Source organism: Vipera berus (genome assembly GCF_964194415.1).
Source record: "Vipera berus genome assembly, chromosome: Z".
Classification (NCBI taxonomy): domain Eukaryota; kingdom Metazoa; phylum Chordata; class Lepidosauria; order Squamata; family Viperidae; genus Vipera; species Vipera berus.
This window is the reverse complement of record NC_138205.1, coordinates 107570803-107586354: the sequence shown is the minus strand read 5'-3', so window position 1 is coordinate 107586354 and position 15552 is coordinate 107570803. Positions and strand designations below refer to the sequence as shown.

At 36.9% G+C, this 15552-nt stretch overlaps 1 protein-coding gene across 1 annotated transcript in view; it reads right to left on the bottom strand.

Moving 5' to 3' along the window:
* Positions 1-15300, bottom strand: part of CUBN (cubilin) — a gene marked incomplete at its 5' end in the record, with an annotated part of 199548 nt that extends 184248 nt beyond the window's left edge. The window contains 7 exon segments of the mRNA XM_081346267.1: positions 247-373; positions 7089-7192; positions 8907-9008; positions 9114-9152; positions 9983-10075; positions 14909-15038; positions 15182-15300. Coding sequence (XP_081202393.1) covers positions 247-373; positions 7089-7192; positions 8907-9008; positions 9114-9152; positions 9983-10075; positions 14909-15038; positions 15182-15300 — 714 coding nt within the window.
* Between the last annotated feature and the right edge of the window lie 252 nt (positions 15301-15552).

Here is a 15552-nt window from a genome sequence, read left to right as displayed (position 1 = left end):
ATAATGGAATCTTCAGTAGAACTGAAAAGACAATTGAAAGAAATGGGACCTACATTAAGGAAATTGTGACTAGGGTAAGCTACAGTTCTAATTATATTCAGCCAAACTTTATTATTGTATATCTCAAGTTTTGGAAAAAGCTATTTGGGCAATTACGGTAAGTACAACTCTTCATATATTGCACAAATCCCAAATAAAGTATCCCTGGCAGATATCTACTCTTGATATAAGGCTTCTCTTGCTTACCTGATGGAGCTGTTCTCTGTTTCCATCCACACAAACCCCATGTCCACAAAGAAGAGAGGATCTTCCTTGACAATCATCATATTTTGATGTGCAGTACTGTCCGTATGTTTCTGGTGTACAAATGCAACTTTGGAAAAAAATAATGACTTAATATAGATATTCCTTTCATGTGTCCAATGTAAGATTTTGATTCAGGCATATTCATCATTTTTATATTCTCACATCCCAACCAATTGGGACCAGTAACTCTATTACTGAAAGATGCATTTATATAGTGAAACATCACATGACCATTCCTGGCCTATGTCAGTTCATCGGTTTTGGCTGTGGTCATTAAGCAAATCATCATGTCATTAAGCATGATGTCACATGACCATGATTTGCAATTTCCTGTTGCCTTCCTCATTGACTTTGCTGTCAGAAGCTGACTGTAACGTTTACAAATGGCAATGTAGCTTTGGGACTGTCAGGCCCCCAAACCCAAGAAAGACACATGGCAAATCTCAAAAGCAGGTTTCTTTATTGTTCCACACATATAAACACATTCTTGCTAAACTGAAGCAGCCTATTTCCTATATCAAGCACATTCTCTGGGAACTACTCTTTGGAACGCAGCCCACTACCTTCCATCACAGAGATATTGCAACTTTTGTAGAAATACATTGGTTACCAAATGCCTGACTCATGATCATGGAGATGCTGTGACAGGTGCAACTTCAAGGACTGGTCATAAATCTCCTTTTTTAACACCATTGTAACTTTGAATTGTTGTTGAACAAGTGAGGATTACCTGTATATTATATATTAATGCATACAACCTTTTGAAACCACATTTATAAAACTAACTACATAAAGCCAGAGGAAGAGCATCCAGTTCTTGCCCAGAGCACAGAATGTATACGATTGGCAACTGTGTACCAGAATAAAATGTGCCAGAGAACTGCCTGTAACCCCCTGTAGGGCAAATAGGATTTTCTCTACATTAGGAATCATATATTACATGGAATAATAGGACCAAGGAAGTAAATAAAGGACATTTTAAAAACTACAAATCAATCTGATTTCATTCAAATCCACCAAGTTACTTCTAGCTTGTAACAATAGCAGAGTATAACTCTGATATTGATCAGCTGATAAAAAATATTAATCAATCAGATTTCTGGTGTATTGGGCTATATAAGAAAATTTTGAAGCAACAGTAAGTACAAAATATACAAATGTTGGTAGTAAATATATTAATAAATAACATTAAACTTCCTTAATACTTTTTAGTCTCTGATGTTTAAATTTTGGCAGAATTGAGTGAAATTGTGCATTCTATAGCCTCTGTTTCAGCAGTAGCTAAAAGCTGGACTAGTTTTCAGATGGCTCCATGTTACATTAACTGTTTGGCTTGACAGATTAAATGCAAGTTAACCTGGGTTACTGAGCACATTGCTTCTGGTAAAGTGCAACTGATTAACCCAGGTTTCAAAAGCCTGCATGCTTGACTACTCTTCTGTGTAATCAAATAAATAGTTTTTCTTTAACAGACTGCTTGTTTCAGACAATGATCTTATTTCCTGATAAATATGCCTTTATCACCCTCTATAAATAAGCATTTTCTAATTTCCAGTCTCCTACCATTCAGTCTAATGCAGATATAATAACATAAAGTTATCCAATTACAACGAATGCCTTGCACAAGCAGATTGCAGAACTTCAAATTCTGCTTAAGCGGAACTTCTCTGAAATGGAATAAATTATTTTTATCATTCACCTATTTTTTTATCACAAATTAATATACAGGTAGTCCTTGATTTACAAACTACAATTTCCATTGCCAAAAAGTGAATTTTGCCCCATTTTATGGCCTTTCTTACCACAATTGCTAAGTGAATCACTGCAGTTGTTAAATTAGTACAATGGTTATTAAGTGAATCTGGCTTCCCCATTGACTCTGCTTGTCAGAAGGTCTCAAAATGTGATCACATGACACCGCAACCACCATAAATACACACCAGTTGCTAAATATTCAAAGTTCGATCCTATAACTGTGGGGATGCTGTAACAATCACAAAGTCTGAAAAATTGACATAAGCCACTTTTCCCAGTGCTGTGTAAGTTCAGTCACTAAATGAATTTCAATAAGTTGAGGTCTGCAAGTCCTGCTTTCAAACTATTCAGATCAAGGGTTTTGAAAGCAAATCCTTAGCAAAAACTAGTTTCCTGAAGATGGACTCTAGGACTCCAGTTTTGGACCTGAGGCTGAAACTCATAACAGTAAATCTTTGGTTACGGTGACTAACCAGATTTGATCTTGCAAAACTAGTATGAAATGAAATGAAATGAAATGAATGACGATATTTTTTTCCGTTCTTCATTTTTATACCTTGAAATAAAACATATTCTTTGAGATATTTCTTATTTGATAGAAACAATGAAGTTTTCCTATCTAGAATGTGGTCTCTTTCATATGACTGAAATAATAATAATAATAATAATAATAATAATAATAATAATAATAATAATAATAATAATAATAATAATAATAATAATATAATAATAATAATAATAATAATAATAATAATAATAATAATAATAATAATAATAATAATAATAATAATAATAATAGGAACTGCTTCCATTCTGTGACGATATCTGTAATACCATCAAACATCCACATCTGCCTATTCCAGGTCCTTGGTAAGGACTCGATAGGTAGACAAAAATTCCAAATCCAGTCTGAACATCTCACTGACTGTGCGATGATGATGATGAAGAAGAAGAAGAAGAAGAAGAAGAAGAAGAAGAAGAAGAAGAAGAAGAAGAAGAAGAAGAAGAAGAAGAAGAAGCTGGAAGGGAACTTGGAGGTCATCTAGACCAACCCCTTGCTTAGGCAGGAAACCCTATGCCATTTCAGACAAATGGCTGTCCAGTCTCTTCTTAAAAACTTCCAGTGTTGGAGCATTCACAGCTTCTGGGGGCACTGGTTAACTGTTCTAACTGTCAAGAAGTTTCTCCTTAGTTCTAGGTTGCTTCTCTCCTTGATCAGTTTCCATCCGTTGCTTCTTGTCCTGTCTTCAGAAGCTTTGGAGAATAGCTTGACTCCCTTCTCTTTGTGGCAGCCCCTGAGATATTGGGACACTGCTATCATGTCACCCCTCATCCTTCTCTTCATTAAACTAGACATACCCAATTCCAGCAACCATTCCCTATATGTTTTAGCCTCCAGTCCCCCAATCATCTTCGTTGTTCTTCTCTGTACTCTTTCTAGAGTCTCAATATCTTTTTTTACATTGTGGTGACCAAAACTGGATGCAGTATTGCAAATAGATATGGTAGAGTATCTTAGCTTTGTCTACCTATCACTTTTAAATAATCAAAAAACAGTTACTTTCAGTTTTCATGTTTTCAAATATTGTAATATAGCTATTAGCTTAAAAACAAAATTTTACATATTTTTTTTAAAAAAGTAGAATGCTAACTGCAGAAGAATGAATTTGAAATTCAGGTTGATATAGTAACAGAATGGAATGGACTGATGAGGTAATATATGTGAAACTGAATGGAAATAATTTGATCAGTCCTGATGTACAAAACAGCCTGCATTTATCTCATTGATTTTCCAATGATGAATTGATTTGTTATATTGGCTGATTACAAATTCACATGATTTTATAATCATTTGAATATTCATATGAATGCTTATATGAGAACAAAATATGTGTTAAATTTATTAATATTTGTTAAATTTATTTGCCACCTATCCCACCACTGGGCTATTCTAAGCAACGTATAATAATAAAAAGAAAGAAAAATGAAATTAACATAAACGAAAGTAAAATAATAGAATATCAAAAGTAACAATAACAAAATAAACAATATCAAAAGAACACAACAACACTAATACATCAATACCATCACTAGAAAGATGGATAGGTGGAGAGGAGAGAGCAAGAGGGAGAAGGTGAAATCTGCCATCAATCTAGAAATCATATAGAATAGAATTCTTTATTGGTCAAGTGTGCATGCACAATGGTGATCCAAATGTGCTTCATTTTGCTGCCTTAGAGAGGTCTACACAGTGCTGCAGAAACTTCTGAATGCAGCAGACCTTGATAAGCCAACAGAATGGGCTGCAAAGCAGTGACTCAAAGATGGCTGCCATTTTGTAGAACCAAATGGCAACTGCTTTTGGAATTGTGCCATATGGCTGCACAAAGAAGGAAGTTATTCCAATGCCCTGGAAAGCCTCAGAGTTCTTCAGAAGATACATGAGGAGAACAGTGTTTGGCTTGATGGGGTGTGAATCAGGTCTAAGACCTGGCAGGACTCAGTGGGAATGGGAAAAGGCTTGTTGGAAAGCCAAGGTGCGGGAAATGGAACAAGGGGCATCTCAGAAATGGAGAAGCTTTGGGTGGGCCAGGTCAGGTGGTCCTGGACCCATATTAGACCTCCAATGACATATCTCCCAGGCAAAAGAGCTAATACTCTGCTTAACAACAAACATTTTCCAACAATGGGAAGAGCAGGGATTGGGGGGGTCTAATTAGGTGAGATGTTTCACCTAGCAATTAACATGACATGCAACCATAATGGACAGGTTCCATTGAGACACTCCATATCTCAAGGAGTAGCTGTATGGAACTATTACTGTTAGACCATAATTTTCTCATGAGTGGTAGCTTATCTGTAGTACTGAATCATGTTTAGGGTTTTTAAAAATATGAAGATGAACTGGAACAGGTTGAGAAAAGAATAACAAGGCTGGTTCTTCATTCAGAAATAAGCATTAGACACAATCATAAATTAATATTATTATGGATGAAAAGACTGAGATTCAACAGTCTCTTCATCAATGAAGGATGGTCTTGCAGAAAAGAGCTAGAAAGGAGGTAGAAGCTGGATTTAACTTGATTAAAATTATAAGAAATTGGCTGTAGCTGAATACTAGTAAACTCACTTTGATAGTAAGAATAGTTTGAATCACTGAACCAATTTATAAGAAATTGTGTGAATGCTGTGAAACAAATGGAAGAGAGCAGGAATAATCAAGAGACAGTTGATCAGCTGATATCTCATAAACAGCAACTTAACCTATAGGAAGGCTGGAAAGAAGCGTTTCATTAAGAATCTTCACCTTACTATGAATGAAAATGGAAAAATCCTAGAATAGCTTCCAAGATTCAGTATTTACCCTAATGGAGGATTAAAGATAACTTAGTGAAGTCTTGCTTCCTTGATCTTGCACAGCTGCTTGGGGTTTGACAGTTATCTAAACAGAGAGAGGAACTTGTGAACAAACCTTTCAGGCTATTCTTCACCCAATTTCAAAAGCCTTTGAAAAAGGTCAGTTTAGGCTTTTAATAACTGATTTAGCAAACAAGATCTTCCTGGGTTAAGGGGCGGAGGAAAGAAAAACAAGGGATAGAAGAAAGAGAAAAGAATTAGAGAAAAATAATTACGAGAAAAAAAGTGGGGCCTTGCTCACTTGTGGCTTTTAACAATTTAAGTACTGTCAACAGTACAAGGACATAGCTGAGAACTGACTTTACTCTAAAGCAGTAAAAGATAGTGATGTTGATGAACTGATAGGATAATCTACTCTCTCTCTCTCTCTCTCTCTCTCTCTCACACACACACACACACATACTCACACACACTTTTATTATTCATATATTATTTTATTCAGTAAGTTATCCCTCACTAGAAGACTTTAAATGGAGACTGATTGGATCAAACAGTTTAGTCGGTATGACATTGTCCTGTAGTTTTCTTATTGTAAGGGATCTTAATTTTAAAATTGAAACTATTAAAAACATCTGAATAACAAAAAAGTCTCTAAGTATACTGTATGTTGATATTTTAGGAGAACTAAATTGAATCATGGCATAGATAACCTGAAGGTAATGACAGCATTTCCAAAAGGGCTAAGCTACTGAGCCTTGCTGTATTTTTTGTTTCTCACAATAGATAAAGCACGCCAAAATCTATTCTCCAGATAGTGCTTAGGGATTCACTTCTAAGTTATTCTGGGAAATGTAAGAAAAATAGTTTTTCCAGGTTGCTGATGTATTTCATGGTATTGATTCTGCAATATGGTAGGAAATTATAATGGTGAAAATTGCCTCTTGATGCTGCTCAGAGATCTGTTATGGGTACTGGGGAAAATATGAACAGGACTAAGTTTCTGGAATCTGATCTTAAAATATCCGTAAAGGGAGTATATAGGTAGTGGTCAATGATGATGAATTGTCCCAGCATGTTGATATTAGAGAATGTCATATGCTGACACCAGGCCTGTGCATCTTGTCAGTATTTGACTAGGCCTCTCTTTTAATATGTGTCAATGTTGTGTGTAATGAAGGACAAGGATACATACTTAGATTTCTTGAAAAGTGTAGTGAGTTTATAAAGCAAAAAAATTACAGCTAGTACTCTATGACCATGATTTACTACATTTTTTTTCTGGTTTCCAGCAAAAAATGCCCCATGGTAAACAATGGGTTTGCTTAATGACTATGGTGTTTGCTTGACAACCATTGTGTTTGCTTACTGAGTCCTGCAAAAAAAGATTTTAAAATCACATGTGACAGGTATGACTGTCAGAACCTGCATCTAAAATTGTGAGTTCAATTACTGTCATAAATCAAGAACTACCTGTATGGTGAAAAGATAAAATTACATAGTTTGGGATTTGCAACATGAAGCTGTCCTACTATGAAGGGCCTAGAAAGGCATCTAGCTATTTGGTATCCTTCTGTCCAGCTATTCACTTGACTTGGATGGATGTTCTCTCATATAGAAGTGGCACTTAAAAGTGCTATACAAAAGACTGCCCATAAGATCATTAGAATTACCTGTAATTCCCCGGCTTATTTACACATGTTGCTCCATTCTGGCATCCTAAGGATGTTCCCTCATAAATCTGGCATTCATTAACATCAACAGAACAATCTGGTCCCTGAAAAGAGAAGGATGGTTTATTTTCCAAATAAATTAAGGATTAAAATATGTGGATCAAGCTGATACATGATATAAAATTTCAAAAGGTACAGAGCAGTGTTTCTCAATCTTGGCAAATTTAAGATGTGTGAATTTCATCTCCAAGAATTCTCAGAGTTGAGGTCCAAACACTGTAAAGCTGTCAAGATAAGAAAAGATTGGTATAGAGTATCCAACTTTCTCACTGTAATGTTTCCTTTATAAACACTAAACAAAACTTGGTTTTGTGGCTGCACCTTCCTTGTTCATTTAAGTGCAATGTACTTTCATTTAGGAACACTGTAATAAAAGCTTAAAATTTGAGAATCAGCTCAGGTAGAGTAAGCCCTCAAAAACTATACAAAGAAATGTATATTCTACTGAAAAAAATATTATACTATACATATAGGGCCATTTGTGTGGTAGTTAAGCTGTTGCTGTAATATTAGATGACCAGCATCTATTCCTATTTAATTTAAAAAAAACAAAAGGTTTGTCTACATGAATTAAATTGTAATTTTGTAGCTGAGGAGATCCATTAAATCTGCTCCCCCCTCCACATTTTTCTCTAAACCACTCCGTCTTGTATATTTTTCAGTTAAGAATCATAGCACAAATGTAAGCAACTGAAAATTCTTGGGCAGGCTAGCATGAGCATATTAAATGCCTAAGGCCTCCAACACTAAGTAGTTCCCTTCTAACCACCCTTGGTATACAGCACTTTTCAAAACAATCAGACTTTCAGCTGCCAGGTATTAAATGTGAGGGAAGGTTATGGAACTCAATAGCAGAATACAAACTTGCATGCTAAAAATCCCACTTTGGCATCTCCAGGAGAAAGATCCCAAAAGAGTAGGTGGCCAAGAAGACCTCAGCATAAAAATCTGAAGAAAGAATTATGCAGTCTAAGTTACAGTATATGCAACTGGTCTGGACCAAGACAAATTATTCCTGGGATCAAAGACATTGAATGCACAAACTGGCTAGAAGAGCAACTGAATTTTATAACTTCGATAACAGAAGTTCTATCTCCACTGCCTAGGATGTCAACACTGTTAACATTGAATGTTCTTGCTTTGACAACAGATGGAAATGCAGCCATTTTCTCTATTGCTTTTAGAATTAGTTGCTGCTGGGAGGAGGAATAGAGATGAGAATCTAGCTAGTCATAAGAATAATAACTTAATCTGGGAACCCAAGGACATTGGGCCCAGAGCTGATAGTGTTTTGGCAGGCTGGAGGGCTGGGGAGAAAGCCCGTACTTCAAGCTAATTGGGGAATGTGATTTATGACTGTTTATTGGAGGAGGGAATTGCACTTTGTTACTTTGTATCCAGGGGAGGAGATTTCTGGTTTCAACTATGTAGTGCCAATACTTGAATAAAAGATTCTTGAAGGTAAACAATGCTTCAAAGTTCTTTTGAAGAGTTTCATCTTTCGGAACCATCACATAAGGTGGATAAACAGATTGTGTAGTATACAATGGCTCCAATTTGTAATCCTCTCAATATCTATGGCAATTGCTAATTTATTTCCTGCACCATGTTATTCTGTTGCGTGGGCATATAAACTACTTTCTGATTTTCTTTTATCGGTTAGATTGATTCCACTGGATTGGCTGTTGTGTAAATGACAGTGCTGGAGCAAATTGCATTTTATACATTGCAAGTTATGGAAGATGCTAAGAATCTTACCTGCCAACTGTTGGGACAAAGACAAAAGAAAGCATTTAGTAGGTTTATGCAGGTTCCAGAATTCTGGCAAGGGTTGCTACTACAGTGTTTTTTTAGGAAGGTCTGGAACAAAATATAAAGCAAAAATAAAGCCATTCTTTTAGCGTTATTACTTCTGGCAATTAATTAATCTTAAAGTACATAAAAGGTGTACATCATGTTACTCACCAGCTCAAGATTATGAAGTCTGCCTTCAATATTCACAATCTGAAGCAGAAAAAGAATGGTATCTAGATTAGCATAAATCTATTTGTTGTCACTATCATATATTACTCTGTTCTATCCAATTTCCTAATTTTAAAGAACCTACAAAGTCTCATAGCACACTCTTTTTAAATATATGCAAATTTTCTATGTTACATTTTGGCAACTTTCATGAATATTTGCAGATTTCAGGTAAAATTTATTATAACTGACTTAGGATACTGTTTCAGCAGAATCTACATTGAGATTTTTTTCCACGGTTAAAAAATACATATATTCAAGACAGATTTCTTTTATTGCATTAATTATAGATGTTGATATTTCAAAATAATTAAATGGACTATTCTCCTTTACTAAAGATGAAGCCTGTCTAGAAATCCATGATAGTCTACGCAGTCCTTTTAATCCATTGCAGTCCTTTAACCCTAACCCTAACCCTTCAGACTCTACTTCCTCAATTACTTGAGGTGTAGTAGTTAAAGTAGTACTGGCCCCAAGCACCATCCAGTTGTCCAATGGTTAAGACATCAATCCATTAACAAGCAATGAATTATTCTCTTTTCAACGTTTTACAGTTAATTCAAACAATTCATTTTTTGCAGTAGTTAAAAATGGATTTTATTCTTTATAGGTGAACAATGGCAAATTTAAAAAAAGAAATTGAGAGATATCATAAACTGCTATTTGTGTGGCATGAAGTGTAGGATCTAAACCGGGACATAAAATTATTTTGCAGTACAGCAAATTAAAAAATTAATTTGGTAGTTAAATAGTGATATGTATACTAGATTCATAATATATAAATGATACATAAGAGATATTAAAAAAAATACCTGGGATTGAAGCTGGATGATCTCACTAGAAACATTGTGATGTGTGCTTGTGAGTCTTTTTAGTTCTAGAAGTTCATCTTTGTTCCGTTGGATCTATATTTATAAATAAAAGGGATAAACAATTCTCAAATGCTTAAAAATTGCAAAAAACATAATTCTCAGTGAATGAAGAGAACTCTGTCCAGGGAGAGGAAGAAATTCTGATTTTTACTCTTTATAGGCCTTGCTGTTTTAAGGATTGCTTCTGCCAGTTGTCCTCTTTCGAATGTATTTGCAAACAATGCTCCAATACTATTAACTTCCAATCCAGGGACAAAAACTCACATGATCAGTTCATGTATTAAAAATGGATGAAGCATCATGCTGCCAGTCTTGACTGTGGAACTCTAAACCATATGTATATAAAGGCTCCCTGCCCCAAAGCATGAAAGATAGAATGGTTCCACTGAAGTAGATCAGAAGGGGGAGGGATGGCACTCTACCCCACCCAGTAAAGATGTTTGTTCAAATGAGAATACTGCAAAATCCCCCCATGTTACAATATTTGGGTATGACTCAGAAGAGAGAAAGGATTGTAACACTAACGTTGGCTAAGACAGAGGTTATATACCCTGAGAAACTCTTGAGTAACTTGACCCTTGGGGCAGAGTCCCTGAAGATTCTACAGGTTCCTGGATTCTAACAAAAGACAGAGACTCAATTGGTATAATGCTTAAATCACTTGACTAAAAACTAGGAGACGAGATTTTTAATTACATCTTAGACACAAAGACAGCTGGGTGACTCTCTCTTGACCCTTGGAAGGAGGCCATGGCAAACCACTTATGAGAAATTTTGCCAAGAAAGCTGCAGTGACTAATCCAGGCAGTTGAGGGTGGGGGGTAGAGAGAAGGAGGAAGAGGAGGAATGTTTGGGCTTTCCAGTTTTACCCACTGTAGGGACTTTTCTAACATAGCTGCATCTCTTCTAAACTAGGAAATGTATATACTATATTTCTATATAGAGGCATTTCTGAGTTGCCATTCAGGTCAGGAAATCCTATACTTAGGCATTGCATTTTTGAGCATGGCAAATGTCGGATAACATAGCTTTTCCAGTTACTGGAAAAATAAAGAAACTATAGAACCTTATTTGATCTTTCTATGTTAAGTTTCAATCACTGGATTTTGCTTAAAAATTATGAGGAGCTCTATTCCTCATACTATAGAATTTTCATGAGCCTCTGATTGGTTTTGCAAAGCCAAAATGATTGTAGCTGCCTGCCAAAATAACAAAAATCAAGGCAAATAAATGCATAAAAGCTGCATCACAGAAGATCAAATCTGTAGTCTGGACACTTATTGGTTGTCACATGTCAAAGGACCTTGAGAATCTGGAGCCAGCTCTTATGAAATATATATATATATATATATATATATATATATGTTTAAGTATTTGTCAAGGCTTTTTGAATGGACCTTGCTAATTAACTCTTTCATTCCTGTTTTTGGCCCGGCTCAGGGCTTATCCACAGGAACTAGTCAACTTATGACAGCTCATTATTTGTGCAAATTATTCAAATTGCTAATAAAGAATTTGGGAGGCTAAGATGATCATTTCGAACTATTTATGTTCTCATCAGTTAGTCATACCCTTTATCTGAGATTCGAACCCGGGCTGATTGTATATCAGGGAGTGTTTTAACCTCCTGAGCCACAGGTTCTGTCTCTCTTATATTAGCTGGAAGGCAAGGCAAATGTATGTTTAAGTATTTGTCAAGGCTTTTTGAATGGACCTTGCTAATTAACTCTTTCATTCCTGTTTTTGGCCCGGCTCAGGGCTTATCCACAGGAACTAGTCAACTTATGACAGCTCATTATTTGTGCAAATTATTCAAATTGCTAATAAAGAATTTGGGAGGCTAAGATGATCATTTCGAACTATTTATGTTCTCATCAGTTAGTCATACCCTTTATCTGAGATTCGAACCCGGGCTGATTGTATATCAGGGAGTGTTTTAACCTCCTGAGCCACAGGTTCTGTCTCTCTTATATTAGCTGGAAGGCAAGGCAAATGTATGTTTAAGTATTTGTCAAGGCTTTTTGAATGGACCTTGCTAATTAACTCTTTCATTCCTGTTTTTGGCCCGGCTCAGGGCTTATCCACAGGAACTAGTCAACTTATGACAGCTCATTATTTGTGCAAATTATTCAAATTGCTAATAAAGAATTTGGGAGGCTAAGATGATCATTTCGAACTATTTATGTTCTCATCAGTTAGTCATACCCTTTATCTGAGATTCGAACCCGGGCTGATTGTATATCAGTATATATATATATTGTATATATATATTGTATATATATACATGTATATATATATATACATTGTATATATATATATTGTATATATATACACACACACACACACACACACACACATATATATAGATATAGATATAGATATAGATATAGATATAGATATATATAGATATATATAGATATATATATTATGAAGCATAAGCAAAGGAGAAAAGTGATGCTTTTAGACAAAGCAAAATAAAACCACACTGAAGGACATCATATGAAATAACTGGAACACCTGATGATAAAGCCTTGTGCAATCAATTGTATTGGTGTAGGCCAGTGCTTTTCAACCTTTTCACAGATTGTACCACTTTTAGGATATGGCAATATTTGAGTACCACCAGTTGCCTTGCAAAGTGTCAAAAACTTGATGACCAAAAAAAGGAAAAAAGTGATAAAATACAGGTAGTCTTCGACTTACAACAGTTTGCTTAGTAACTGTTCGAAGTTATAACGGCAGTGAAAAAAGTGACTTATGACCATTTTTCATACTTATGACCATTGCAGCATCCCCATGGTCTTGTGATTTACATTCAGATGCTTGGCAACTGATTCATATTTATGACGGTCATAGGGTCCCACAGTCAGATGATCCCCTTTTGCAATCTTCTGACAAGCAAAGTCAATGGGGAAACCAGATTCACTTAAGAACAGTGTTACTAATTTAACAACTGCAGTGATTCACTTAACAAATGTGGCAAGAAATGTCATAAAATGGGACAAAACTCATTTAACAAATTTCTCTCTTAGCAACATAAATTTTGGGCTGATGACTATCTGTAGATTGATGACTATCTGTACACCCAGTTAGTGGGGAAGGGGACAACTTCATCCCTCCAAACGCTTCCTTCTCGCGAAAGCAGGATGAAAACTCCAAAAAATGACAAAGAAAAAAGGTTAAAACAGAAGAGTGTCTCTTCTGAACAAGAAAAAAAATCCCATCCGCATCCTGCTCTTGGGGGTGGAGTGGGGGATTTTTATTTTTTGCCTAGTTTTGCTCTTTTAAAAAGATCGCATATCCCCATGCCAGAAGCTGCGTGCCATCACCGTTCACCTGCTACGCCCCCCACAGACCCAAAGCCCCCCTTTCCCTTCCTTTGAAACAAACCCTCCCCCCGAATCCTCCCATTTCTCCCTTCTGAATTAAAATGAAAGAAAGCAAAGTTTTTTCTTTGGTGGTCTTTACAAATTTAAACTGCTAGAAGGAAGTGGGGAAGAAAACCACTGCGAGACACTCTTCTGTTTTAACCTTAATTCCTTGTCGTTTTTCAGTTTTCATCCTGCTTTCATGAGAGGGCAGTGTTTGTGGGGGGCGAAGCTGCCCCCTTTCCCTCCCCAAGCCACAGCTGAGCAAGACACCTGCCTGCCCGCCCGGGCACTTCCTCCTGAGATTTTCGTTGTCATGAGCATCTGTTGAGGATTGGCAGCAGGGGAGGGGATGTTTGGTTTTTATTTTTCCCACGTCTGCTGGGTGGGTGCAGCAGGTTTTAGTTGTTTCTGTCATGATGGGAGGTTATCCATAAAGCACATTTGTTTTTTTGGGGGGATCCCAAAACCCTCTTCCTCCACTTCCTCCTCACTGGAGCCCCCCTTTGTCTGCAATGGTGTGGCAGAAAGACTCCTGCCAGGTTTGGGATGATGGAGATCTGCCCTCTGCAGAGTAGGGGCAGGGTTACTATGCTGCCTGTCAATCAGGTTTGATTTCCTTTCTTTGCCCCCCTCCCTTCCTCCCTCCCCTGCTTGTAGCTACCTCTGAGCCCCTCATTCTTGGGAGTTAGCATTGCCAGCATCTCTTTCTCCTGAGCCCCTCGTGCTGGGTAACCGTTGCTACCCAAGAGCTGTTTTAAGGTTAGGGGGTCTTTGGGGGGATAACCAACTAGCACCCTGACATGTCCCCCATGCCCTCACTTCAACTGCAGAAGCTGCAGCCCCCCCCCCCAAAGCCCCTGCAATCACCTATTGGCAATCGCATGCTGCTCCGAGAAGGAATGCTGGAAGGAGAAGAAGGCGTGACCTAGGAGGCAAAAGATCCTAGAGCCGCTGCTGATCAGTAGCTGCACGTGCCGATCCTGGGCTCTCAGCAGAACCCAGACAAACCTCATGCAGCCCCAGCTGAATCTCTGCCCTAAGACCGCATGCGGCTGCCTGGCACCCCCAAGGCCGCCGCCGATCAGCTGGAGCAGCGCACACCGATCCTGGCCTCTCAGCAGAGTCCCGGCAATACCTCACGCAGTTCCAGCTGACTCTCTCCCATAATTGTCCTGGTTATGCACTGCACTCCTTTCATTAACTATATTCTTTATGTGTTATAAAAATATAATATATAAAAGTAATCTATGAATTATAAAAATAAAATCTATGGATTATCCTATTTGAGGACTAAATTATTTAATCTGGGACCAGATTAAAAACTTCTTTAGATAATATCTTTATCTTAAAAAGCAGCATGTAACTGATGGGAGTATATATGAATCGTCACGTGTCAACGTATTTAAATCTGATTTTCTGAATCCCCTCTAAGCGTTATTGAAGAATTGGATTTAGATAGTAATAAACAACATTGTGAACAGATCCAAATCATTACCTGACTAAAAACATCAGCAAGGTCTTCTTCATTAAGTTTTATTCTGCCCTGTGATCCAGTTCTGAACTCAATATTCTTGGAAGAGCCAGTGTAGAAGACTAAATTGCCCCCTTCAGATGACATGCGAGGCCTGATATGTCAAAGGGAAGAACATAGCACATTGTAAAGAACTTTAATGAAGCTACATAGTTTGTTCTATTCCTATGGCAGTTTTTTTCTGTATCTATATGAATTCAAGCAAGCTGTAATTAAAATGTCAAGAATGGTACTCACTGTGCCTGATTAATGTTCCTTTTAGGTCTATTTTTTTCACCAGAATCAGATCCATAGTTATTCCCAAAAATCATTAAGAATGTCACCAGGGTCCAAGGAAAAAAGCTTGGACACTTCATCCCTCACTTCTAGCCTTCCTGGACTTGTGCAGTCAGTTAAAGTGAAATTTGTATTATCTTCAAGGATTAATCCTATGTCAGGTGTACTTTGCTCTTGAAAAAGTCTTTGCATGTGCTTATTCAGCACTCTTTCTCAGTTAGGAGTACTAGAGGTGATTCACTTGCTATAAAGGAATAGTTGTCTATAAGTTCTAGATCATATTTTCATGCATTTCTTAAATTTTATAAGTAAATCAACAGTTTTCCAAGACT